The following is a 27,392-nucleotide window of genomic DNA, read 5'->3' as shown; positions in this document are numbered from 1 at the left end:
ACTGACCAGGTCATAGGCCTAAGCTGCACTTCTCTGCGGCTTGGGAGGGATCTTTCCTTCTACATCTTTCTCTCCCCAAGTTGCAGCAGCAGCACCTTCTACTGACCTGGTAAGTGACTTTTCTTCTGGACACTGAAGTTTGGTTACCTTGCTGCTGTCACTATGTTTTTTAATAAAAAGAACTTAAAAAAAACGTTATTTGCTGTTTTCATCTGGAGCATCAGTCTGTGCTTTTTTTCTTTTTTAAAGAAGGATGTGTTCCAATTTTTTAAAAAACGACAACAACCTACTGTGCCTTAAAGAGGTACAAAGTGATGGAGAAATGGTCTCCTTGTGAGTTTTGTTTTCCTCACTCTGCATCACATGGATGAGATTTCCACCATCTCCACCCATATTCTGAGGTTTGAGAGGCTATTTTTCCCTTCAGAAAAAAACATTTTTTTTCTCCCATATACTCCCTTAGTTACTGTACCTGCTTTTATTTTTATTAAAGAAATTTGGTGTGTGGTTAATTGTTTATACGCTAGTCATACATAACTCTGCATTCCATCAAAGAAATCAAGATGCTTTAAACCGGATTGAGGATAACTCCATGGTGCAATGTGACTGCCAAAAGTCTCTCCCGCGCTCTCTGTGAGTCTGCAAATTCTGCAGGCATCTCATTCTAATTCAACAAAGCACTTGCAGCTCACATGTTGCCTTCACCCAGGCTGAACTCAAATCTTTCCCTCAACAGCAGCTGGGGATATAAAACACACCAAGTGTTTTGTAGAAGTGGAATGCCCTGAACAGAACCTGCAGTATGGGACACCTCATATACTTCATAGAAGTGGACTAAACTGGTTATCTGATCCTGTCTTGCACTGCGAAGGTTAGAGAGAGGATTTGATCAAGAAAAGATCTTCCTTGCAGATGCACCAGAACATATTGGCTGTATCTGCTGTATTGCAAAAGCCACATGACAGATGCAGCCTATGAATGAAAATTTCAAATATATATTATTTTTGGAGAATTTGTTACCATTTTAACAGATCACTACACAATTCCTTGAACAGAGAATAGTTTTACCCCATTTGCATCAAGGTTGCAGTAGGAGGGGCTGCCTTTCTCTTATCTTACATAGCATTCTTAAAATACTAGGCTCTTATTCAGGTTCCTTCAAATGTGAGATCATCGGGGCAAATACTGTGGTTTAAAAGCACTTGTGCATTGCAGGCATTACTATAAAACCGTTGTTTCTAGCTAGGGCATTTTTGATACACAGTTCAAGAATCTGTCTCCTATTTATTTAAAATGTTATCCTTTACAACTAATGATCTACAATGTGGCATTCCCAAAGTCTTTAGGTTACGGAATGGATGGATTTGATGAACGTATAAAATGCAACCTTCCTTTCATTTTTGCAAATCAAGTTCAAAAACTGCCTCCCTGAATCCCATGTTTTAGTCTCTAACTGGCAGGTGTGGAATGTCAGTGAGATTAATTTTGAAGGGGTAATACTATACATTTTTAAGTACAGCTACTAGGATAACCCTAAAATAGTTGCAGACCACCATAAATGCATACATTCAAAACTTAATGCATACGAGAAATCCTGAAAATAATTTCCACAAAATCTTTCAGTGCTACTGAAATCTCCCAGCCTAACTGTATACAAAGTTAGGCATGCTTAAGCCCATTGAATTCAATGGGCATATCAATGGACTTCAGCATACTTAATTTGTAATACAAATAGGATGCCCATAACATATAACATAGGGGCCGTTCACACTACTTGCTAACTGGTTGAGTGTGGGTTGTTGCAGAACCATGGGTTGTGTGTTGAACTGTAAGTTAGTGTGTTTTCTGAACCCAGGATGTTTTCTGCAGGGTGGCTTGTTAACCATATAGTGTGGCAAGTCACCTTGAGAACCCATGGTTTGTTGTTTGCTTGTTCAGGGTGGATAACAAACCACACTGCATGTTGTTTGAACCCTGCGGAAAATGCCCAGGGTTCAGACAACTTGCTAACCCATGGTTCAACAACAACCTCTTCACACAATGTTGTGTGAAGAGCCACAGTGAATTGCTTCTTATGAACAGTATAATTAAGACTGTATATTACACATACAGTATTACATCTAATTTAACTTGAATCACTTTTAACTGGGACTAAATAACCTGACATAATAATGACAACACATGGGTATGGGCGTTTTCTACTATGTGTTTCTAAACAATTCAAAAGAGTAAACTTAACAAGAGCAAGAACAAAATAATACTGGCTCGTGAGGTAGGATAAGATGAATGCTTTCTGGAATTTTTACCCATTTTACACAGTGCAAAAGACTCCCTGTCCCAAGATACATAAAGGGAAGAACTGTCCATGATCAGTGCCCAGGAGTTCAAGCCAGTGAACCTATTCCCTTCACCTTTTTCAGAGTCTATGACCGCTGTGGTTACATGCAGAGAATAATTTGTGGTTACATGCAGAGAATAATTTGCAATGTTAGATTTGTTCTGTGGCAAGTCACTATGAAGTACACTGAAAATATAATATGTGAATGCAATTTTGGCTTTTATTATATCAAGATGCTTCATAGTTGATCAGGAACAACTTGCTCCTTTTGAAGGTGCTGCCCACATTCCCTGTCTTGAAAGCCACAAGACTGTCTAATAGGTTGTCCATCGCACCATCTTCCATGAAGAACAGAATTTCATTAGTGATTATTCTAAGTTATTTTATCATTCCAATGTGGCAAAACAACAACAACACCCACACTGGAGAGTGTTGGAAAAACTAAGAAAATGGATAGTCCTGGGTGAGTGTGAAGTCACCAGCCAGATGCTTGATTGGGTACTTCATTAGAAGTACAAGTCAGAAAATAATCAAGAATAGATGACATTCTTAATTATTTGCTGTTGACATACACACCCCGAACCTCCTTGAAAGCAAAGCACCCAGCCTTCCACCTCTAGGCTTATCTGTGGTGGCACCCTGGGTGTGGAATACCCTCCCCTTGGAGGCCCAACTGGCACCAACACTGGCTTCATTTTGGCGCCAAGTTAAAACATAGCTTTTTATTAAAGCCTTTGAAGGCTAAATTCTCCAAGGTTGCACATAGTTTTAATTGTTTTTCATTATTCTTATTGCTTTTAAACTTTTCTACTGATTTTAGTTAGTTAATAATTTAATACATTTTTAGCTGTGCATATTTATTATTTTATATTGTTCTGATTTTATCTGTATGCCATAGGGCAGGATACAAATGTTTTAATAAATAAATGAATAAATAAAATTTTGGCTCCAAGAGGTGCTATAGTGTTTTGTTTGTATGAAACAGGATATCACTTCAAAAGGTTAGCAACATGTAAATCATTTTACATGCACTTACATTTCTAAGAACTAGTAGAGGGCAATGAGCTTGGTCCAAATAAACCTGAGCTATATAAAGATGTAGCACAAAGATTATTTTTCAAGTCTGCTTGATTTCGTTGTTTTATAGCCGGAATTCTCCAGATGTTTTGGACTACAACTCCCATAATTGCTGATTATTGGCCATGCTGGCTGAGACTGATGAGAGTTGTAGTCCAAAACTTCTGAAGGGAACTGGATTGCCTACACCTGTTCTAGAGTGAACAAGGTAGCTCAGTTAAAGTTCCATATCAAGCACCCTCAATATGGGCAGCCATTGTAAGCACTCGGGCTGTTCTAACACAATAATAACTATTCAAAATCATCCTGTGAATTGGTTATTCCCCACCCTTTTGGGCCTCCTGGCGCTCAAAAAATGGCTGCCATGGGGGGCCTGCCCATTCACAAAATGGCTGCCATGGTAGGTGTGGCCAGTCACAAAACCTCCATTTCCTAAAAAGGCAAACTGGTGAGATTAATAGAAAAGTAATTTACACAAGAACCTAAGTACAAGGCAGAGGTGGTGGTGGAGTTCCAAAACACAAAAACGTTCTTGATCCAATGTTTTCTGCTCTAACACCTATTTTACAAAAAAGCAAACTGAGGCTCAGAGAGAAGTCACTTGACCTAGAATACCAAAAGGCAAATCATATGCTTGCACCCACAAAGAACAAAATACCCATGTCAAAGAAGGAAAACTGGTGATGCTCAGAGAATTGCACACACAAACCCACACTTTATGAATACACACTCACACACCACTACACAATAATAAAAAAAAACAAATAACACACATGCACACATTGAAAAAAGGCATCCCCTCCCAAACACACACCGCACAGACAAAACATGCTCTCCACAACCTGCCACCTCCTCTGCCTTCCAAGGATGCTCCGTACTATTCCCCAGCTTACTTTTTTTCTTCTTTTCTGAGCAGCTCAGCATGCCTCAAAAAGAAACACTGGCCTGCAGCCACCCACTATTTTTATTCTCTAAGGATACCTCATGGGCCCATGTGGGGTCCAGAGGCATTCTTGGAAATAAAGATGGTGCTGGAGGCTTGTGCTTCATTTTGCAGCATGGCAGGCTTCCAGTTTTGTTTTGTTCTTAATTTTAAAAAATCAGGTAGGGTAGAGGGCCTGGCAGGCATTAAGTGAGGTGTCCACAACTATCAGTTGGTTGGGGCTCCCAGCTGTGAAGGTTTACATAACTTCCTAGCTATACAGAAAACTGGGCTGCAGTAGAACCCTACTTAGGAAGGAAGGAAGGAAAGTCCAGTTGTTTTTATGGGGGCTGTTAAAATGCAAACCCAAACTGTGAGGTCTGGACAATCTTTTCACAGTTCTTGTGAAATTTCACAGGGCCTTTGGTTGGTCATGGGGATTTTACAAAATTGCTTCCCTTCGACTTTATTTAAGTCAGATGACAGTTCCTTAATTGCTTGTTCTTAAATGGAAGCAGCTGGTCCTTATGATTAAATACATTTTCTGGTTCTTAATTCAGCTAGTCCAATCTGATCATAAAAAGAGAAATATCTGTTGAGATACTCTGTTCAATCCTAAAACAGAAGAGAATCAGAGAATTGTCCCCTGCCCCAATTGTGTTTGTGCTATGAAATGACAGGCATATTTTGTAACAGAGGGTAGCTTCGTAGTGTGCCCATGCATTCAAAGAACCCACCACTCGCACAACAGGACTTTGGAGCTTCTATGACCGAAACACTAACTTCTGGAATGAAGCAGGTCAGTGCCACTCACTGAAGGGTCTCTGCCCATTTCCAGGGTTAATTTTAGAAGCACCAGTGTCCTGTTACGCAAGTGTGGATCCAGTGAGTGCAACAGAACCAGCAGAGGCAGAGAGGCCCCATTGGATACTCCCAAAGGCTGTAATCGTAAGCATATTTACTGGGAAGTAAGCCCATGGAACTCATCAGATTTGCTTCCATGCAGACATGTTTAGGATAGATGTTTATGACATGTTTTTAAAAGATGCGCTAATCTCCCTTGATCTTCTATTCCAGATCAAAAATGACTGTCAAAGCAACAAGAATGTCATGCATTACTCCAAATGTTTATACTAAAGTGCCTGATGGAGGATGGGGCTGGATTGTGGCTTTTGCTTTCTTCTTTGTGGAGGCCTTGACGTATGGCATTATCAAGTCTTTCGGAGTCTTCTTTACAGACTTAATGCAAAGTTTTGAGGAAACCAACAGCAGGATATCATGGATAATCTCAATATGTGTATTTGTATTAACATTTACAGGTGAGTGTACAGTAGATCTTATGTTTAAATGGTGACCTGGTAACAGCCTGATCCTATTCAAAGTTAAGCAGGCCTAAACTGTGCCTTATTCTGCTTAAGACTGGGCTCTTAGGGGTATGTGGGTAAGCTATGTACAGATATCACTGCCCTATGTAAGTACCAAAATACAATAGGTTAACAAAAACAGGTGTATCTATACGTTACTTTAGTGTAACCTAAAAAACAAAACAAAGCTGCCCGCACAGTGAAATTCATCTGACAGGTTGTTTAAGTTTCAGCTGGTTTCAGACTTGTCTCTATAGGGCGCATACTACAATTTGAGGGAGACTTAGGTTTTAAGTAAATCTCAAGGACAGTTACCTATGACAACTGCTATTGCTGTCTCACATTAAATGAGCAAAGGTTCAGTGAAAAGCATCACTATAGGAGTGAAAAAAGAGTGTTAGGAAAGAGAGTGAGGGGAGTGGGATCACAAGGAAATCTGAGAGAAAAAACAAAGAAGGAACAGGACAGAGATGCACTTGAGTTGGAGCACTATCAGTGTGCACCAGCCCCACTGTTATTAGTGGAAGTTCCAGAAGGGCAGATTTCAGTCCAGTTGGATCGAGTTTCCCAATGTTTATCCCAAGTGAGACAATTCAAATCAAACCATCTCTTGAAGAAAAGATCACTCTGGAAGAGCAAGGCAGAACAATGAGGGCTTGTTTCTGGCACAGTTGCTGTTTTCAGAGTTAATTAAATCATATTAGAAAGTCCACTTGTAGTGTGTGTGTGTGTGTGTGTGTGTGTGTGTTTAGCATCTGCTGTATATAGTGGCTTAATTCAAGTTTATTAAGCCAAAAATATCACTTGAACCCTGTGTACTGGGATTTAATTTCAGTTTTTAAATAATTTGAAATAAATAAAATATTTTTTCTTACTTTGAATTCACTGGGTCACTGATCTACATAGTATCAGATTTTCTACCTGTTTAATACTTTTTAAAGGGGGAATAGGTTTTTGGGGGGTTGCCAACCTGCTAATATACTTTTGTATAAAGGAAGGAAATATAGCATTGCCCTTTAGGGCTTTTTAAATTAATTAATTCCAGGCTGTGTAATATTTTCCCCTTCTGTAACATTCAAGTGAATCATGCTATACAGTAATAAAAAGTGAGTAAAACCCCTCTTTGCATTATAGGTTGGAAGCCACTATAGTAACTTTAAGAGATATAGAAATTGTCATCCTTTCCCCTCTTTTGCAGCTCCTCTTTCTACAGTGCTAACTAATCGTTTTGGTCATCGTCTGGTAGTGATGATTGGAGGGTTACTGATCAGTACGGGAATGGTTGCAGGCTCCTTTGCACGCTCAGTTGTTGAAATGTACATCTCCATTGGCATAGTTTCCGGTGAGTTACATGCTCCATCTTTCAGTGAAGTTGCCAGCTATCATAATTTTGTCAGATAAATGTGAAAAGATTCAGGGTTGGAAATAGCCAGGTGCCTAGTGGCCAAAGTATAAAAATAGTGGTTCCTGGTGGGTTTTGTGGATAATTGACTCTAATGGGGGGTTATTAACAAGACAGGTAGAATTAAATTTGCAGCCTCATCACTCAGTCGAAGAGTAGACACGGATACAGTATTATCAAGAAACTATTACCAAGGGACCTGTCACAATGCATTCTAGTACTTTAAAAAATTGAACTTGCTATTAATGAGAATTGGCCAAATGTGTCAATAGTCCAGGAGCCTGGTGGTGGCTGGTATTTCCAGAGTGAGTGGTTTAAAACAAAACCACAAAGGGAAGCCAACATTTCAAGGGTTTAGTCCAATATCAGCATCTCCTTCACTGTCTTTCACTAATGGCATTTATTGATCATTTATTCACAGGCTTAGGATACTGCCTTACCTTTCTCCCAACTGTCACCATTCTATCACAATACTTTGACAAAAAGCGTTCATTAGTCACAGCAGTCGCTTCTACAGGAGAATGTTTCGCCGTTTTTTCATTTGCACCAGGTACTGAAACACTTCTTGTATTTTCCTATGACACATGGTTGCCTGAACCTTACACCTGCATTCAGCCCTTCAGAATTCCATGCTCTTTTGATAGAGGTCAATCCATTATTCCCCTCCAAGTACCCAGATCATATTATTATTATTATTATTATTATTATTATTATTATTATTATTATTATTGAGGGAACTCAAGAATGCTGGTCAGCTGAAAAGCTAGCGTACAGGGGGTGGGTTAGTTGCAGAAGGACCCAGGAAAGGCAGAGGGAAAGCCCAGGAATTTCCACAAAGTATCTACATCCTTGGAAGCATACAAAAGAGACATTGCAAAAGGATTAGGTCCCCTCCTTTACAATTCTGTCATAAAGCATGTTCTATCCCCTTGATTATTATAGATTAAAAACCTCAGATCATGACCACCACTCAAAAAAACTACTTTTAGCCTGATACTATTTTTAAAATCTTTGCAGAGTAAAATGACCTTATACACAAATCTGGTGGGCTTCCAGTATAGATTCCCAAGCTACAAATAAACTGAACCTGCTGCAATGGCATAATGTAAAGTTAGTTGGTATATAAGCCAGAAGGTTATATATCATGAAACTCAAAACTCATCAAGGCTATTTGAACACATTGAGATGTACTTTCTCCTAGTACACTTTCCAAGTTAGAAAACCCCATTGCCCCCAGCTGTACTACAGAAGAGGAATCTTGACTTTCCTCTTGAAAACTTCTAACACATTGGCTTATCCATCCATTCTGCCACAAAAACATTTTCTAACCAATTTTTAAAACTGGATTTCCCCATAGTGTCAATTTAGCATGAGAAAATGAATCAAAATGTAACTGACTTGACATTATATGCCAAACATCCTTGTGGGAGGAACCCTATCAATTCTTGTATGCCTAGAAAATAATGCCATCCATTTAGAGAGAGGGTCCAGACAAGAAGATTCCAAAACTGATCAAAGTGCAAAATTTAAACTAAACAGAATAGACCAAAATTTATTATGTCAGCAAATAAACATGATGATATAAACAAGATCCAGAAAACTAAACCCAGCTTTTCTAATCGGAAGTTACATCCTTTTCAAAGATAATTGTGGCAGAGAGGAACCCACCAAAAAATTATGCAATAAAGCATTAGTTTTTGGGAAATATTTGCCAGATATAAACAGAGGAGTCCCATATATAGCATAAACAATCCAAGGTATAGTATTCATCTTGAATGTATTTACCTTGTCCCACAAGCTCAGCTTTAAAGTTTTCCACCTATCTAAATTCCAAGAGGTCTCGTTAATCAACTTGTTCACATTAAGGTTGATCATTTGAGATTCATCTCTAGGAATAAGTATTCCCAAATAGATAATAACATCAGGGCACCATCGAAATTGCCATTCAGCTAATACACTGTGAGATACAATATTTCCAAATGGCATCAGTTCAGATTTTGACCAATTGATTGAATAGCCAGATAATTAACCAGAATCAAGTAACTATATAAAATCAACTGCATCAAAGGTGGAACAGAAAATTGGAGTTCTGAGATTAATATAAAAAACCAGTGTAAAGAATAAATTTGGATTCTATACTATCATTTACAAAGCCTTGAATATTACTGTTCTGTCTAATGGAAGAGGTTCCAATAATAAATCAAATATCTAAGGAAGAAGAGGACATCCCTGTCCGGTACCTCTCCTAATTGAAAAGAAAGCTAAAAAAGGACAATGAGTCATTAGCTCTTGGAGTATAAAGTTCTGTTCCACTGAGAAAGCATGGGATATACACTAGATTCCCTACCATTCTCCCAAGCCACACAGCATATATGCCTGTTATGATGATACTCACTGCTCATCCTTCAATCTTTTTGCACCGCGTATGTGGAAAATTGCAAGTTGTGTGGAGGGAGTGCACGTTATTCAGGCAAAGGAACAGTTTTAGCGCATGAAACCCCCATGCTGTGCTATATGTGACATCCTGCTTCTCACACTGCCAGATTTGCCCAAACAAATTGAGCCAGAAGTGTAGGAGGCCTGTACATATCCTAATTTTGTGATAACATGAATAAGTTTGGGCATAACTTGACTCCAAATTTGAGCCTCAAAAGATTTACTTATGTAGCATTATAAATTAGAGCTTTCTGTTCCATTTACTATATATACTTTACTTTTTCCTATTTTGTAGCTATCACTGCTTTGAAGGAACACATTGGTTGGAGATACAGCCTCTTGTTTGTTGGTCTCCTGCAGCTTGGAATTGTTGCCTGTGGATCGCTTCTGCGACCCATTGTGATCGAAGCGCAGGAAGTAATGGAAGTATCACCAGTGGAAGAGCAAAGAGAGACAAAGTACATGCTTGAAAATGAGCAGACACGCACCTCAATAGATTCCATTGACTCAGGAGTAGAAGTAACTACCTCAAATCGCAACATGCCTGGAGATGCCAAACTGGAACTGAAAAGTGAAGAAGAACCAAAGGAACACACAGAGATGGTCATAGAAGCTAGTAGCATTCCAACCAAGGAACCAAAACTCCAACTCCTAGACTTCTCTGTGATGAAAGACTATAGCTTTATCTGTTATGCACTTTTTGGTCTATTTGCTACTCTGGGATTCTTTGCTCCTTCCCTTTACATAATTCCTCTCAGCATGAGCCTCGGCATTGACAAGGATCACTCTGCGTACATACTGTCCGCAATGGCGATTGCTGAGGTCTTTGGCCGAATCAGTGCTGGCTGGGTCCTCAACAAAAAGCCTATCCGAAAAATTTACATTGAACTAATCTGTGTCATTCTGCTGGATATCGCCCTCATTGCCTTTCCTCTTGCCTATGAATTTTGGGGACTAATGATGTGTAGCATTTTCTTTGGATTCATGCTTGGGACAGTAGCAGGCACGCACATTCCTATGTTGGCCGAAGATGATGTGGTTGGCATCGAGAAGATGTCGTCTGCTGCAGGTGTTTACGTATTTATTCAAAGTTTATCAGGGCTGGCTGGACCACCCCTTGCAGGTAAGAATGAGTTGTGTTGTAGAGATACCCCAAAATGTTCTGTAGCATAGGTCAAGTTCTAGCTAGGGCACAGCCAAGAAATAGAATGAGTGCTTTCAAGTGGCTAGGGTGAACTATGAGTAACATCAACACATAGAAGTGTACTGAGGAAGAAGAAAGTTGGAACGTTCTTGGACAAGTGACTAGGAGGTGAACAATAAAAAAGGAGAAGGCAGAAGGACTGTGCATGATTCTACATAAACAGCCCATACACATTTACAAAGAGCACTGAGTTTCCATCTGCAGGGATGGAAAACCTCAGGCCCGGGGGCTCATTCTGGCCCTTCTAGGGGGGTTCCAATCCAGCCCTCTGGGGTTCTCCTCTTGGGGCCTCAATTTGGTCTCCAGGGTTCTCCAGAAGGCCACGCCCCCTTCCACTGGGTCCACCCCCTTTTTCCCGACCACTGATTGTTTGGTGGTTTTCCAGCTTTTATGCAGCTTTCTCCACATTCTCAAAGGTCGAAATGCGTCTCCCAAGGCTTAGTTGCTGGCAAGAAGGCAGGATCTACACTCCTGCTTTATAGCAGTGTTGAAGTGCACAGACAACTGTTGGGGCCCAGGACACATTCCATATACCACTTTCATGGTGTTATAACCTGCTTGGTGTAGATCTGGCCTAAGAGGTTTAAGATAAAATATACTTGTTGGGGGGGGGGTGTAGTTTTGGGTCCACCTCCTTTGCCTTCAGCCCCACCCCAGCACTGGAATGCGGCCGAAGAGCTTCTCTGAAATTGAATGTGGCCCTCAGGCTGAAAGAGGTGCTCCAACCTTGCTTTAAAGACATTAACCTAACTGCTGCCATCCAGGGAGCTTTCAGTGAAACCAAATAGGTACAAACAACTCGCAAAAAAAATGTACATATTCAATTTCCCACAACATTCCACGTGTATCAGGCAGTCATTGTTCAGTGAGCACTTCACAGCTGTGAGACAGCTGTCTTTTCTATGTTACAAGTGGGAAACGGAGGCAGGAGGGAGAGCAGTGACTTTGCCCAATGCCACACGGAGATTTTGACAGATAATACTTGAATCCAGATCTCAAACACCAGCCCAAATCTCTACCCACATTACCATCACAAGCCATACTCTTGCTTTGGTTTCAAGTGTAAGCAGCCTAAGAATAGGAGGGAATATGACCAGGAAGACCTTTAATCTTTTTGACGGTTCATAAGTGGAAAAACTTAAAAGGATGCAAAACTGCCATGAGACATTTTGGCCTCATAGGGTTTTGGCATGCTTTTAATGCTTCTAACTGAAAGACACAGAAGCTATTGACATTGCAGTGACAGGAACGGGTCACTCTACATACTTATGCAATTTTTATGTTATTGTTTATTTCATATATGTCTTGCTTTTCCTCCAAGGGCCTCAAGGCAGCATATATGGTCCTTCCCCAGTTTTATCCTCACAACAACCCTGTGGATTATCTTAGGCAAAGAGTTGGTGACTAGCCCAGAGTCACCCAGAGAGCTTCATGGCTGGGATACACTTCCTTAGCAATTGCTTCTTAATAAAACTTGCCTCATTATTTGACAGCCATGATTCCACGCAGCTACCAAGTTGTTATTGGTACTACAACAGTTCGTTTTTAAAGTGAAGTTTCATTGTATTACTAGCAAAAAATTTTTTTTTAAAAAAAACATACTATTTGGTAGCTGCAATTCTATTCAATACAGTGGCAGGTTTGCTCAAGAACTGCTGTTAAGGCAGCAACATCCAATAACATTCCTAAAACTGTTTACAAGCTTGAGCTCATAAGATGATTGGGCTGAAGTCCAAAGCACACTTACTTGGAAGGACATTTCGCTGAATTCAATTGAACACAGTTTTCAGTAAAGTTCTGAGTCCACCTTCTAAGTATGGGGAGTGTGGCTGCAAGCCAAAGGAGCCTGTACATGTTTACAAAGTTTTTTCAGAACCGACTCCCACGGAACCCACAAACTCTTCTTTAAAACACACATACACCCTACCAATTCAGGGACTTGACATGAGAGGAGTTTAAAGTGAAACACTAGGGGTGGGGTGGGGGTGAGGATACGATACACCGCCTTATTCACCATGGTTAAAGCCATGGTTTAAGATGTCTTCTGAACACAGCCCGGTTTTCTGGCTTAACCTCTGTGGTTAAAGCCATAGATTAAGGTGTCTTCTGAATGGGGCCAAAATTTTGCCATAGTGTTTCCCGTTTAAATTTTTCTCACATTAAATTCCCAAACTACTTTTTGAACTTGGGAAAGATCAGTTTGGGCATTCTATAGATACAGTTCTGAAAGGACAAATCTGCAAGTCCGCTATAAAATTAAACTTTTAACATGTTCAATGTTTCTCGTGCCTACAGGTATGCTGGTGGATACCACCAAGAACTATCGCTCTGCATTCTATTCCTGCGCTGCAGGCATGCTGTTGGCTGCTGTGTTCCTTTCTTTGGTGAGGCCTTCCAAGAAGTTACAGTGTCAAAGTAAGAAGCAACCAGTACAAAAGAACGTGTCAGAGCCTTTGCAGGATGTACCAGATGACTTTATAGAACTTGATCTTGGGAAAAATGAGGATTCTGTAAGAGGCTGTGATAACATGGCTTGAATTTGTTTATAGAGACCTGGGAGCAGCGGGGGAGGGGAGGGAAGCAAGTGAGCTCTGATCCACCTTCTAAAAACTACACTTTAAAGGGAATGCAGAATCATCAATGTGAAGAGATTTATCAATCCTTTTAGAAAGACTGGTTAATAATGCATAGTTTTTGTAAACACCTGGAATGCTAAATTCTGTTAGTTAACCCTATAAGTGCACTCCTGTCCAGCATGAAATTATGGTTCGAATTCTCATGTTCTTAACAAAAGACAGGCAACATATAAAATCTCTAACAATTTCAAATCATGGGGAATAAACCATCTATTATGCTAAAGTCAAAACCTCTATATTGCCTGCTAGAACCTGATACCAGAACTTTGTCTATTAATCAGACAGGGACAAAAGAGTTGATCTGGTAAAACACAACTCATTCTGAACGTTTTCCTCAATTTCTTATGGAGGCCACCACTTCTGTTTTATGGCCAGTTATTACTGCGGATATTTCATGAACTTATCTTTCACTCCAGATTAAAATTCTTACAGTCCAGTCCTATCACATTTATTCAGAACTTTTGTCCCACTGTGTTCAATAGGACTTACTCCCAAGTATGCATAAGATTACAGTCTAAGGCTGCAATCTTATGCACACTTACCTTAGAATAAGTTCCACTGAACTCAGTGGGACGTGCTTCTGAGTGTACATACATAGGATTGCACCATTAAATATTTTATTGTCTTTCAATAGTCAGACAAATCAACATAATTGTATTGTGATTTAATTTAAAACTAGTATTTATTGTTTTTTAGAGTATTAGAGTCTGCCCATTAGGGACAAATCTGTGTTTTCCTAAAAACAAACAAACAAACAACCTCTCCGCTAGTTTCTTCAGTGCATTGTTATTTTGTAAACTGAACTTGAATTTGTTTTTGTTTTGTAAGTCATAGTTAGCAGGCCACCTGTTCATGTTCTATAAAAAAAAGAGGACAAACTATGCCTTTTTAAAAAATGAAGCGCACAGTTGATGTTTTGGAGTACAATCCCCAAAACAACAAGACTGTAGTCCCAGTTGGTAATACACTTGAACACAGGGTCCATGCTGGGTATTGTAGTAAGACCATTTATTTGTTAAATGTTTTATGAATCAGGCAAGAGAATTAGCAGGGTAAAACCTAATTTCACTGCATCTTTAGATATGTTGTGAATCAGACCTTCAGCTTTCATTGTGAGACCCATATCTGAGGTTTGGGGCAAGCTTTGCCCCAGCCAAGAATGTGACGTTTATACATTTTGGGTCTGTTCTTACATTTGGCGACTCCCACACAATCACCCATGGGGTGTACGCGGCCCTCCCTGAATCTCACGGAGGCAGTCATGATCGTGTGGATGGTCCATCTGTAGGAACTAATGCCTCAGTCATCAGCTCCATGCAGTTCTTACTGGGCCATGAACCCACAAGCAACCACACCAGTCATCACATAATGGGCTGAATGTATGAACTGAGCCTTGGAGATTTGTGCATTTGTAAACTTCCCATTCACCACAGCTACATCCTGTATCAATCAAAGCAAGGATCACTGCAGGTAACCCAAAGCAACAAAGAGAAACTTGCCATTAAAAAAAATGTGTATTTGTGTGGCAGTTTACATTATTACAATATAACAAAAGTACTCAGCAACTGCCACAGGCATCAAACAACTAGCCCTAAAAATATGTAATGCCACCATCCTGGATGCTAATCTTGTTATAGCACAGAAATCAGTAAGTATTTTGCCATTGGCTTCTTGGAAAGCATAATTGGAAATGCAGTTGGATTTTTCTCAGATTTTCAGTCAATTATGAGTAAAGAAAGGGAATTCTAAAAGATAGCAACATGTTGGCTATTCACTTACACTTAATAGATAACTAACAAAGGTGACACAAGCTTGCTTGTCCCACTTTTATGCATCTTTTTGTCACTAGACAACTCAGGGGGACAAAATGAGAAAATTAAAAGGTCTGTTTTGGATATGAATAGACACAGTACAGATTGAAAAGTTTCTCCACATTTCAGTGGGAGTGGCATTATATATGGATTGCTCTGTATTATCAACCATAGAAATGGTATTTCCTAAGGCCTTTGCAAGGAAACTTTCTAACTCGGGAGTACCTGAATCCTGAATGCATTCTTTGATGCCCTTGTAATTTCAATGTGTTCAGGTTTTAAAACCTATTTTGGGGGGTGCTGGTTGATTTTTAGTGATACTCTTCAGTTAAGTATCCTTAATATGAACTGTGATCTTAAACGTAATTATTTGGAAGTATGTCCTGCTAAAGTCAGTTCATTTCAGGTGTTAAGGTGACACAAATACAGATCCCAGTGATACAGGGAGGGTTACAAATGTTTTAATTAATAAATAATAATAAATAAAGGTGCTCTCACATCACAGTGGCTTTAGCAATCCGCCCTCCTTCACTGCCTGAAAACTATGGAGATCACATTGCAGTTTAGTGTCCTTTGTATACCTTCAGCACTTTATCATGTACAGCAGAACCTCGATATACTGCAGCAGTTGCTGGGAGTCATGCACCACCTCTGACGTGGAGGTGGCTAACTTTTCCATTTCTGAACTAGCGTGTAAAGGAACAAAACATGAGGCTTGCATTTATAAAATTGTGTAATTTATTTATTTATTTAGCAGGCATACCTTATTAATTAATTCATCATTATACTTCTAGCAAAGCAGTAAACACGTTGTATAATATTAACTGCAAAATTAAGAGAGTCTTAATAATGCATGACAGCAGTGCAGTACTTTTACTAATACAACTTTGCTGAAGTTAATATGCCGAGGAGCATGTTAAACATATGTGGGTATACCTAGCTGCCCTGCAGACTAACGAGGTTCTACTGTATTTATTTTTTTACAAGGATTTCCAATACTAAATAATGTGTACATAACTGACTGCATCATAAGTTACTGTGTATGTACATACCATATTAGCATGAGCAGAAGTGTTTGCGTCTGTGTGCACAAGAGATCCAAACCCAGGATTAAACACGGTCGTTGCAGGATTGCTGGTTTGTTCTGTACTGTAATTAGTGAACTCTGGAAGTGCTACCAAATACTGAGTTTTGCAATAAACTTTTTTTTTAAAGAACAATGTCACATTTCCATTTAATATCTCCTCTATATTCCCAAGTTTCCCAGTTCATCTTTTAGCCATGGCAGTGGTATTCATTAAAAACCCATGACACTCTCACAAACGCAACACACCCCACAAACATTCTAGGGTCATGACTAATAGTTAGATTACTATGGTTTCCTCATGACAAGGGTTTTTAAGTCTCAAAAGTATCATGAAAAGAAGGGCTTCACAAATGAAGGGCTCTTCCCATATTACAATTTAAAGACACAGATGCACTCATAACTAGAAATATCTGGTTGGCATGGATCCCCAAATTAGCTCAATGGTTCAAACAGCTTTGAGCTTTACAGCAACTGACTTATATCAATCCAGATACAGTGTTTTTTCAGACATGAGTCTGTTGCCTGCCTTTAAACCAGGAGATCTGGCCCTTGGAGCCTTCCCATTTGGCCCATTGCATCTCCTCTTCGGACCCAAGACCTAGGGCCTGCCCATTCGCCAGCCCGATAGTGGCTTTCCCTTCTGCCACTTGTACCATCCAGTGTTCTAACACTTAGCCCTTCCCACTCCTTGTTTTCTCTTTTGCTGTTTGAGTGTTCCAGAACTTGGCTCCACTCCATCCATTGGACCATGATTTCTCCTGGTTCCCTACACCTGCTGCTGCTGCTTCCTTTTGTGCTCCACTTCTTGGGGAACAAAAGGGGTTTTGAAAATTGTTCAAACCTACCTGTGCTGGTTCTCTGAATGCCCCTCTACAAATTCATGGATGGCTATTACTGTAATGGCTCAATGACCATGTTCAGGTAACACGCTAAGCCATAATGCTTAAGAAATTTGAGCTAACATTATGGCTTAGCGTGTCGTGTGAACCATTCCTAACTACGGTGGCTACATGGCATGGTTTAAACATGCTCACTAACCATTTGCTGCAAAAGGGTTAGTAGACTAACCATGGGTTAGTGTCTTGTCTGAACAGGCCCAATATAGACTATGTCTAAAATCCTGGGTGGGGGGCACTCGTGGCCCTGGAAATCTGAGCAGCTGTAGTATATAAAACAACTGAGTTAACAGCTTGATCTTTGAAAAGCAGCTTTCTAGCTCATGGTTCAGAGAGAGATGTGAACTTATTCTGGCAGGTTTTGCTTAAATTGCAGGTGGAGGATTCCATAATTTAACCAAACTATCGGCCAGTTCTCTATGACTCATACCTCCCTTCCATCTACAAAAGTATTTCCTTCTTACATTATTCCATGTGTCTCAATTCTCTCCCGCTCCTCACAAATATATTAACAAAAAAAGGGGGGGCAGGAACCTTCAAAAGACAAATTGCTAAGCAAATACCTAAAACAAATTAATCAATTTGATGTAAATTCACCTTGCAAATATTTTTATTGAAGTCCAGGGTATAAATCTATAATGAAATAAGCTGACTCAATTGTAAAAGTTGGGATTTTAGAATTGAACATTTTGGAAGCTTTATTCTTGAGCCATCAATAAAAACAATCATGTTCTTCATGATCTTGTGCTTTCAAATATACATGCAAAATGCATATACACCATGTACTGTTATGATAAATGCATGTATGTGTGCACCTTGTGAAACAAACATAACCCACTGGTCTGCAGCATGAAGCTGATCAGAAATGGAACACAACCTTCTGCAAACAATTCACATTGCTGCCCACTTCCTGCAAATATGAACAGTGAAAAATATCTATAGGATCAGGTATTGTTTTAAGTATTACTTGCTTCATATAAAGCATAGATGAAACAGTCCCAGAATTGGTGGTGGTTAGGTTTTCAGACAACTCCACATATAGTGAAAGAAGATGTTGTGGGAGGTGGGGGTGTGCTGTAAGGCCATTTGTGCACAGGATATCAAAAGGTGCAAGCCTCTTTATGCAGGTAGAGCTCCATGCAACTGGGCAGGATCCACCCTCCCATGGAGATCTAGTCAAGCAGAGCTCCTTCTGGTGCACTCTGAATGTGCAGGTGGTAGGGGCAAGGCTATTTCACACAGTCCTCCTCACACAGTCCTGCGAGAGTCTTCTGAAGTTTCTCCAACAATGAGATTGCTATCTTCCTTCAATTCTCCTCAGCCTACTGCACAACAGCCTCAACCATATACTTTGCACCAGTCACTGTGGCATGCTCCTTAGGAGGTTGCCTCAAGCACCATGTGCATTTCTCTCAACAAAGGCTTTCCTTCCAGAAAGCGGGGGGGGGGGGAGGGGGCACTCCAAGCACCTATCACCAGTAGAACAGCTCAGCTAAATCTTTTGATAGGATTTGCAAAAATGAACACCGAGATCTAGTGACACCATCAGGTCACAGACATCATGAAGCAGGATGAGGGACCCACATCAGGCAGCAAAGCACAAGAGTGACAAATTGTGCTGCTCCCCTGCCACCGCTGCCCCACTGCCTCCAACGGGTGCTTTGGAGAGCTCCACTAGCCACTCTCCCACTGTGGCATCTGCCACAATGAGAGAGCAGCTGCTGGCCCTCTGTTTCCCTCATCGTGCGCCTTCATCTGTGCTGTCACTGTGTCAGCCTTCTAGAGAACTGCACAGCCAGAAGAAGCAGATGCAAGCAAGCTCTTGTGAGAACCTTGGAACCAGAAGAGTCAGTGTGGTGGCAGCAAAGGTAAGGGGAAAGGGGGTGCATAACGTGGGAGGGGGGTGCGATCGGTGGCAATGGAAGAGGAATGATGCGGCAGGGGCAGCAAGTCTCCTCTCCTGCCACAGGCAGCAAAAAGACTTTAGGCCTGGACTGAGGACAGAAGTTCCACGAGGACTTTCCCACTGACTTCAATGAAGTGGGCAAGCCTGCTTAGGAAAAAGAGTGACCACTCCACTGAAGTTAAACGGGAAGTCCAGACGCACAGGAGATTTCTGCAAATTGAGCCATGACATTCTGAACCAGCTGCATGATCTTCAGATCTTTTCTATATAGCTATATAGTTAATAGGTCACTACAGAGTGCAAGGACTTTCTGGTTTGGGTAAAATAGGTTGTGTGTGTGTGTGTGTGTAGGAAGAGTAAACCCTTTGTTAAGTATCTGATTGAAGGGCATACATTTAATAGCCTCACTGGCTAATCTTGAGCAAGTCACACACTGTCAACTTCAACTTCCCATCTCTAAACTAAGAATGATTATGACTTGCTTCTCTGTATTGGGATGATGAATATGACTCCCCCATGCCATGTACGTTATAAGCACTATATAAACAAGAATGACTATTATGATTATTAACGCAGAAAATCCTCTCTTAGCAGTCTGTTAGCTACAATGGACCAATCTACAATACCCCAAGGTATACTTGTTCACCGCTCTGGAATCTGTGTTAGATAATTGAGTAGTATATAAATATTGTAAATAATAATAATACATGAACTGTGGTTCATGTGCCCCAAGTGTACCAATGATTGAACTGCTGGACTGAGAAGTCAGTCTACATTTTCAGAAGTGTGAGGCACATTCTGGTTTATTTGCATTTTATATATAAAAAGAATACTCCGTCCAGTTTTTGATTTCCTCTATTTGTCCTGTGTTAAAAACCATAACGAGATACTGATTTTACTTTGGATTGTTCATTTTAAAACTTTAAATGGGGAGAAGGTTTTATTTATTTATTTATATTTATTACACTTATATACCGCCCCCATAGTCAGGGCTCTCTGGGCGGTTTACAGAAATTCTAAAATTAAGATAAAAACGAGCATATAAAATTTAAAATTCTAAAACACAGAACATACACATATAAAGCATTAAAAGCTGTTAAAGCCGTTTTAGTATGCAGGTGTGAATTTTGTTGGGGAGAATGAGAGAAAATAACACTTATTGTTAATAGCAAGATATCCAAACATATTTGCTTGACAGAAAATGCTCATTTGGCCTGCTTAATGCAAGGTATTGCTTTCAAGAGGATACATAGTTCCCTCTAGTGTGCTGTTCCTGTAAGGGACCTAGAAAATATTTATGTCCATTAAAGCAAATTACTGCAAGCACCATACATATACACATTATTATCTTTTAGGGAAGAAGAGGACGCATACACATCCATACCCCATAAGCTTCTGGGGGCTCCCCTGAAACTAGCATAATCCCTAGAAATTCTTCTTTTATCTAACCTCATAAGTTTTTGCTTCTAATTTATCTTGAACCAATCAGAATTTTATTGGAGCTAATGGGGCCCAAAAAAACTCCTCCACAAATACTGAAACCCATAAAGGCATTAACATAGTATGTTCATTTGTTCATGAACATAATATCCTAAACTGTAGAACCTAGTTGTCTAGGGATATATCTGAACCTCCAATGCCTGGCCACGGTTCTCCAGGCAGCTGTCAATAAATTCCAAGGTTCTTGGGGGGTGGGGTGGTTTCCTCATGGTAAACTATGCAGAATTATAAATGTGTTATAAACATATAGACATTTTCCTCATGACTGCATCTTTCCCCTATAACAAACCTGGGTAGTATTTGGAGCTGAAAACAGAATTGGCAGGGTTATAATGAGCAGGTCCTATTAGTCCTTACCAGGAATTAGTCAAGAAGTACCTACATCTGTCAATGGTACCTCACATACAAGTGCCTTGGGGTCTTCCTTGGGCTGTGTTTTAGATATACCATCTAATCCAGTGGTTCCCAAAGTGGGCGGTACTGCCCCCTTGGGGGCGGTGGGATTGCATAGGGGGGTGTTAAGAGGCAAGGGGGTGGCAGGGGACGCTAAAAGGCAAAGGGGTGGCAGGGGGGCGCTCGAGGTGGTCTTTTCTAAGAAGCGCCTCTCCAGAAGGTCTTAAAACCCAGGGACATTTTTATGGGAGAAGGTACTTTGGTCCCAAGCCATATAGGGGAAGAATCCACACATGTATTAATACCATTTAAGAAGAGTCCTTTTAACAGTGAATTGAAATGTTTCAAAAGCACCAAAACGCTAATGAAGAGACATACCGTGCTTGGTGTGCCCCGCCATGCCGGCTGCAAAACAGGCGTTCGCTCTCTTTTCCCTCCCTCCCTTGGCAAGCCTGCAGTGGGTGCTTCGGATTTTGAATAAATATTCAATTAATTGTTACTGTTTAAATTTTTGTTGTTATTATCTTCCTTAGTGGGTCGTTGAAAACCTCTATTCTGAATAATGATTTTTATAGTGTAGGGTAGGAGGCACTGGGCATGAGTTTGTGGAACCAAGGGGGCGGTTACCTGAAAAAGTTTGGGAACCACTGATCTAATCCTTCATTTGCACAAACCAATTGAACTAATAATGTCAGCTGTCACTTTCATTTGTTGACAACTGGCTGCAATATACTAGTAAGCATTTGGCTCCATAACATTGCATGGGAAAATAGAAAACTGAAAGCATTTGGCTTTTGATGACACCACTACAACCCATGAGTAGTCTTAGCCCCCACTTCTCCCTTGAAGTAATAAGGGGGTGGGTAGTGGGAATGAGCAGCGTTTAATGCCCTTCTTCCCATGTTGTATCCCCAGCCCAGAACCCGAGAATTGTTGAAGGAGGTTTCAGGAGTGGCTGTACAGTTGGGCTTTTAACTCTCTCTTTCTCTCCCCCCCACACACCCCGCCTCATGCTGGACTAGAGTTTGGGGCTGGATGCTCAGCGCATTGCACTCAGAAAGAAGTGAGCCAAGCTGTTAGGAAAACAGTAGAATACTTCAGTTCAGGGAAGCGCTAAGGTGGAGAACCGGGTTTATCTTGCTTCCTCCCTGTCCTGTCAAAGACACGCGCCAATTCTGAGGCCAATTCTACCACTGACCCAAAACCAAAATGTTGGAAGAACTGTTTATGTTCTTTGTATTTTCTTTCCTCACCTACAGATTATGAGACATTTCAGGCCTTAAAGACGTAAAATATCGAGTACCAATACGCCCAGCGCCCCCGCCCCCAGGCTAAGCCATTTGGGAAGTCCTTCCTTCGCCGCCATCCCAGCAGAACAGCGAAGCCCGCGAGCAAAAGCGCCTCTCTCGTTCTGAGCGAGGGAGCAACCCGTTCCGCTCCTCACGCCACGTACGCCAGAAGGAGCAACCGGAGCTGCTGCGACGCCCTCGAGCGCAGGGCGTCGGGCAGGGCTGCCAATAGGGTGGGCTCGGAGAAGAATGGCTTCCCTGCTAGGCGGCGCTCGGGAACGCAGAGGAAAATTCCACCCGCACCGCGTCCTGCCTGGCGTTGCTGCCGACCTTCCATTCGCTCCCCTCCCTTCACCCCATCACCAGCAAATGTTTGCAAAGCCGGACGGCTTACAGTCCTACCCACGCTGGTCTGGAAACAAGCCCTACTGAACTTGATGGGGCTTCCTCCTACCCAGGAAACATTCTCAAGACAGGGCTGCGCTTCTCCCGACTTAAAGGGCGCATCTTTACGCACAGGTGTCATTGAGTCCCTTATACGGCACACGGAATATCACGCTTCCATGGACACCACACACCAAATACCGCGATCCTCTCTTGGTTTGGAGGTACTTTGGGGGGGGGGGAGTTAATCTGCCATCCTTTTGTGTCCCCTTCCAAACCTGGATGCCTTGACACCTCCAGCTCCGCGGCCTCCCCTAGAAAGGGATTGCAGCTACAAATTTACCAATAAGGCTCGGAATTCGTCTTAACCATCAATTAGCCCCACATAGTCAGGAGCCCCACCCCAGGCAAAGCCCGAAAGCGTCACTGGTCGGGGGAAAAAACCTGCCCCAAAGAGCAAGATCGATCATTCACTCACAGGTTTCCGCCCCTCACTTGCTCGGCCGCCGCTGCCCGCTACCATGTTGCATAGTTGATGGCACATGTACGCGCCTCCTTGCACCTCCCCTTCTCTCGGGCCTGGGCCAATCGGGACGCGCCGAGCTCTTTCCTCCCCGGACGAGCCTAGTCGAACAGGCAAGCTCTAGTATCTGCTCCGCACCGCACAGGGCAGGGTGTGATCAGCAAATGGTCCTCATTCTCTCAGGGGTAGTAGGGCAAGTTATTGGCAAAACCTTTCGAAGCAGGACGATTTCCCAGTACAGCGAGCAGCCTGGCTACAGAACGGTGCGTTGCGGCCGTATGCCACACCGGCTAGGGTGACCATATGGAAAGGAGGACAGGGCAGCTGTATCTTTAACAGTTGTATAGAAAAGGGAATTTCAGCAGGTGCCCTTTGTATGCATGCAGCACCTGATGAAATTCCCTCTTCATCACAACAGTTAAAGCTGCAGGAGCCGCTGGTTTTAACCTATAAAGCCTTGACCACAATACCTGATGGAATACCTCTCCCAACATGAACCTACCCATACACGATGTTCAACATCTAATGTCCTCCTCCAAGTACCTACTCTGAGGGAAACTTGGAGGATGGCAACAAGGGAGAGGGCCTTTCCAGTGGTGGCTCCCCAACTGTGGAATGAACTCCCTGACCAGACTGGCCTGGTGAGGCTACAAAGTTAAGGAAATAATGAAATAAACTTATAGCAAAAACAATCATATATATATATATATATATATATATATATATATGAATAAAATGTGTAACTCTTTTTAGAGGCATACACACAAAGATAATAAGCAGACAGACAACAGTAATACAATAATAAAGCTGCTCCACAATGTGACTCCACTCACAGACATTGTGGAGCAGCTTTATTATTGTATTACTGTTGTCTGTCTGCTTATTATCTTTGTGTGTATGCCTCTAAAAAGTGTTCCATATTTTATTCTATATATATATATATATATATATATATATGTATGATTGTTTTTGCTATAAGTTTATTGTTTCATTATTTCCTTAACTTTGTAGCCACTCATTGTTTAACTTCTGGTTAAGGTGAACACCTGTTGTTCATATGTTACAGATTCGCCTGGTGCCAACATTGTTATCTTTTCAGTGCCAGGTCAAGACTTTTCTCTTCTCCCAGTCATTTAATAGTATATATTGATTTTTTTAACTGACCCCTAGATAGTTGGTATGTAGTCTGTTTCATGCTTTTTATTGTTTTATTATTATTATTTATTTATATAGCACCATCAATGTACATGTACAAATTTTAATGTACAAATTTTAAAATTTGGATATTGGTTTTTAAATGTTCAATGTTTTTAATCTTTGTAAACTGCCCAGAGAGCTTCAGATATGGGGCGGTTAATAATAATAATAATAATAATAATAATAATAATAATAATAATAATAAAATAAGGCCATGCCAAGCCCTCTCCTTTTCTGCACCAGAGCAGAGCAGCAACCAGCAACAGCTATTCTTAAAATTTTGAACACCTCCTGCTACAGGTTTTTAGAAACATACGTTTTAAGCCAATTTATGGATTCAAACTCATGTTTGTGTACATACACATTGGCATTTAAAATTCATATTATCTTGAAACTAATTGCACTTTTCTGAGAGAGTGGCAGCGGGTAGGTGGGGGAAGCTTTTTAGCAGGATTCTGGGTTTATACTGAAAATACTACTGAAGGATAAGAGTGCAGAGACATTGTCTTACATGTTAAGCAGGGACTATATGTCAGGGGCATGTTCAGGATGTGATATGTGGGAGAGTTTTTGGTGGTATTTATATTTCTGCCACTGTGGAATGGCCTGCTGGGAGAGATTCGTCAATTTAACAGTCTTTCCGAGATTAAGAAAGCCATAAAGACTGATTTCTTCCCACATGAATTTTAAGATGTCCTATTGTTATTTTAATATTGTAACAGTTTTATATGTTTTTAATTAGTTTTATGCATTTTATGGTATTTTTGTATTTAATGTTGTTCCCCGTCTCGATCCAGAGGGAGAGGAGAGTAAGAAATAAATTATTATTATTATTATTATTATTATTATTATTATTATTATTATTTGGAGGGGGTTATTAGAGCCCTTTTTCTTATGAGGCGCTACATAGATATTTATTAGGCTTGTGTTTCGAATTAACACTCACAGTTTTGAAGGGTAGCTCTGCACTGATGCAAGGTCGGATCCCAGGCTTGACACTGTGGATAGACCAGTCCTATGTCCTTGCCATATTACACCCTCTCCTCTGCCCACTTAAGTGATGTCTAAGGCCTTGCGCAATGTGCTACACAGGTATAGCTGCATGGGGGTACCTGGAGTTGTTTGCACTGGGGGCAACAGTACAAGGCAGAGGCTAGCCCCTTTGTATCAGTACAAGCAATATTACATCCTATTTTGTTCAGACACTCCTTTATATGAGATAGGACTAGACCGTAAGGCACCAATCCCATGTATATTTATTTGAAAATAAGTCCTACTTGGTTCAACAAGGCTCTTACTATCAGGGAAGTGAGCACAGCATTCCAGCCCCAGGGCAGTGGTTCGCATATAATGCTAATCCATGGTTTGTTGACCTTGCTCTACCTGGGGTTTAACTGGCAGATAAAAGAACAAACTGCAATTTGTTTTTTCAACCTCCAGGTTGATTGTTTCTCTCCTTCTTCACCCACTTCCTTCCTGAATCCAAAATGCTTTTGTGGCACTGTAGTACTGGCATGTAGAGCAGCTGCTTTATTTATTATTATTATTATTATTATTATTATTATTATTATTATTATTATTATTATGATGATGATGCTTGCCTACTGCTTCTGTAGCTTGGCGAAACAACCCACAACCTACAGTTCCAGGTTCACATGTTAATAACAACACATGGTTTAAATAACCCAGAGTTCACAACCCATGGGTTTCCTTTCTGAGTTGTTCATGGTTAACAAACCATAGTTTGTTAGTGTGGTTGGGTTTGCACAACATGACAACCCAGAATTAAACAACCAGTATTATGGGTTAGCATTAGGTGGAAACCTAGTCAAAGTCACCTCAGCAAAGACATGTCTTCAAACCCACGCTTGATGAGGTAGTGCAAATGCAAAGATTGGGGAGAAAGATTTGGGGAGAGAAGGAGAAAGGAAGGTACTTACAGTATATATATATATTTTCACAGTAGAATAGCAGCTTCAGGGGTGATTTACACTGGGGGGTGACACTTAGCCTCTCTCTGCTCCCCCAATACCATTGCCCTGACACATTTAGGTGGACTCTACAACTACTTTTAATGTTAAACTTAAAGTATCAATATATCAAATCACGTATCTTGCCTGTTTTGGTCTTTAGTGTGACCACTAATACATGCATTCTGCTTCTGTAACTTACATGTCAGTTATCATAACAAAAAGGAAATAAAAATTGCAGTAATTAAATTTAAAAATCTTTAAAATCTGGATTCCTATGAAACCATATTGCCTTATTTTTCTACCATGTGAACAACAGTACATGTTTTAGACTTTTATAATAGAACCTTAACAACGAACAGTGTGTAGGCTTTTATAGGAGGGACATAAAGTTCTGTAATGAACAAAAATTAACCCCTAAAATTGTGCACAGTGGGCATTCTGACCTATTTAGGTTGCAAAGAGTAAAAGTGCACTTAAATGGTAAATAGGCAAGGAAGTGTTTTAACAGGATTATGTGACAGAGATGGAAGTATTACCGGCCCCTGGTAACAGTAAATCACACAACAGGAAATTAAATGCGTCACACCTATTAAATCTTAAAAGCTTTTTCTTTCTTTAAAAAATAAAAGGTTCTTTTAATTCTGCTCCAGTTCCTATTTCTTAGGGACTGTTTCCAAATACCCTTTTATAAAGAATGGCCCCATGTGGAGACATTTTCAAAACCAGATATTTTTTTTGGTGTTTGTATTGTATAAGGGCCAAGGCTTGGAAGTGTTTGGTGATCTAGTAGCTCCTTAAACAGGTTCTTTGTTTACTGGATCCCTCTCTAATTAGAAAGGCTGCAAGCTTTAAATCAGAACAACTAAGGGTGACCTCCAGTGTTGCCCAAGCCAACGTCTACTTGTGCAATGGGACGTCTGCATGCTCTCCTTCGCTCTGCACCCTTTCAGCTCCCTGCTCCACCAATCCTTTCTAGAGGGTCTTCCAACCATCTGGAGTAGATCTGGTGAGCACCCAGAAGGCTGGAGAAGGAATCCATTCTGCCAACAATGTT

The 27,392-nt window shown here is 40.8% G+C and overlaps 2 protein-coding genes across 3 annotated transcripts in view; one reads left to right on the top strand and one right to left on the bottom strand.

Moving 5' to 3' along the window:
- Positions 1–27,392, bottom strand: part of AMZ2 (archaelysin family metallopeptidase 2) — a 66,519-nt gene that overhangs the window by 20,240 nt on the left and 18,887 nt on the right. The window lies entirely within an intron of this gene.
- On the top strand, positions 5–16,399 carry SLC16A6 (solute carrier family 16 member 6). Of its 2 annotated transcripts, XM_063120044.1 has the most exons (6): positions 5–109; positions 5,415–5,656; positions 6,900–7,043; positions 7,525–7,653; positions 9,835–10,662; positions 13,039–16,399. In XM_063120044.1, the coding sequence occupies exons 2-6, from the start codon at positions 5,422–5,424 to the stop codon at positions 13,278–13,280; spliced, it is 1,578 nt and encodes a 525-aa protein (XP_062976114.1). In that variant the 5' UTR covers positions 5–109; positions 5,415–5,421; the 3' UTR covers positions 13,281–16,399. The 2 variants fall into 2 exon arrangements, with proteins under 2 accessions (XP_062976114.1, XP_062976113.1); XM_063120043.1 differs by lacking the exon at positions 5–109 and having other exon boundaries at positions 5,228–5,656.

Source organism: Elgaria multicarinata, chromosome 3 (assembly GCF_023053635.1).
Source record: "Elgaria multicarinata webbii isolate HBS135686 ecotype San Diego chromosome 3, rElgMul1.1.pri, whole genome shotgun sequence".
Taxonomy (NCBI): domain Eukaryota; kingdom Metazoa; phylum Chordata; class Lepidosauria; order Squamata; family Anguidae; genus Elgaria; species Elgaria multicarinata.
The sequence above is the reverse complement of the archived record's forward strand: the minus strand, read 5'-3'. Positions and strand labels throughout refer to the sequence as shown.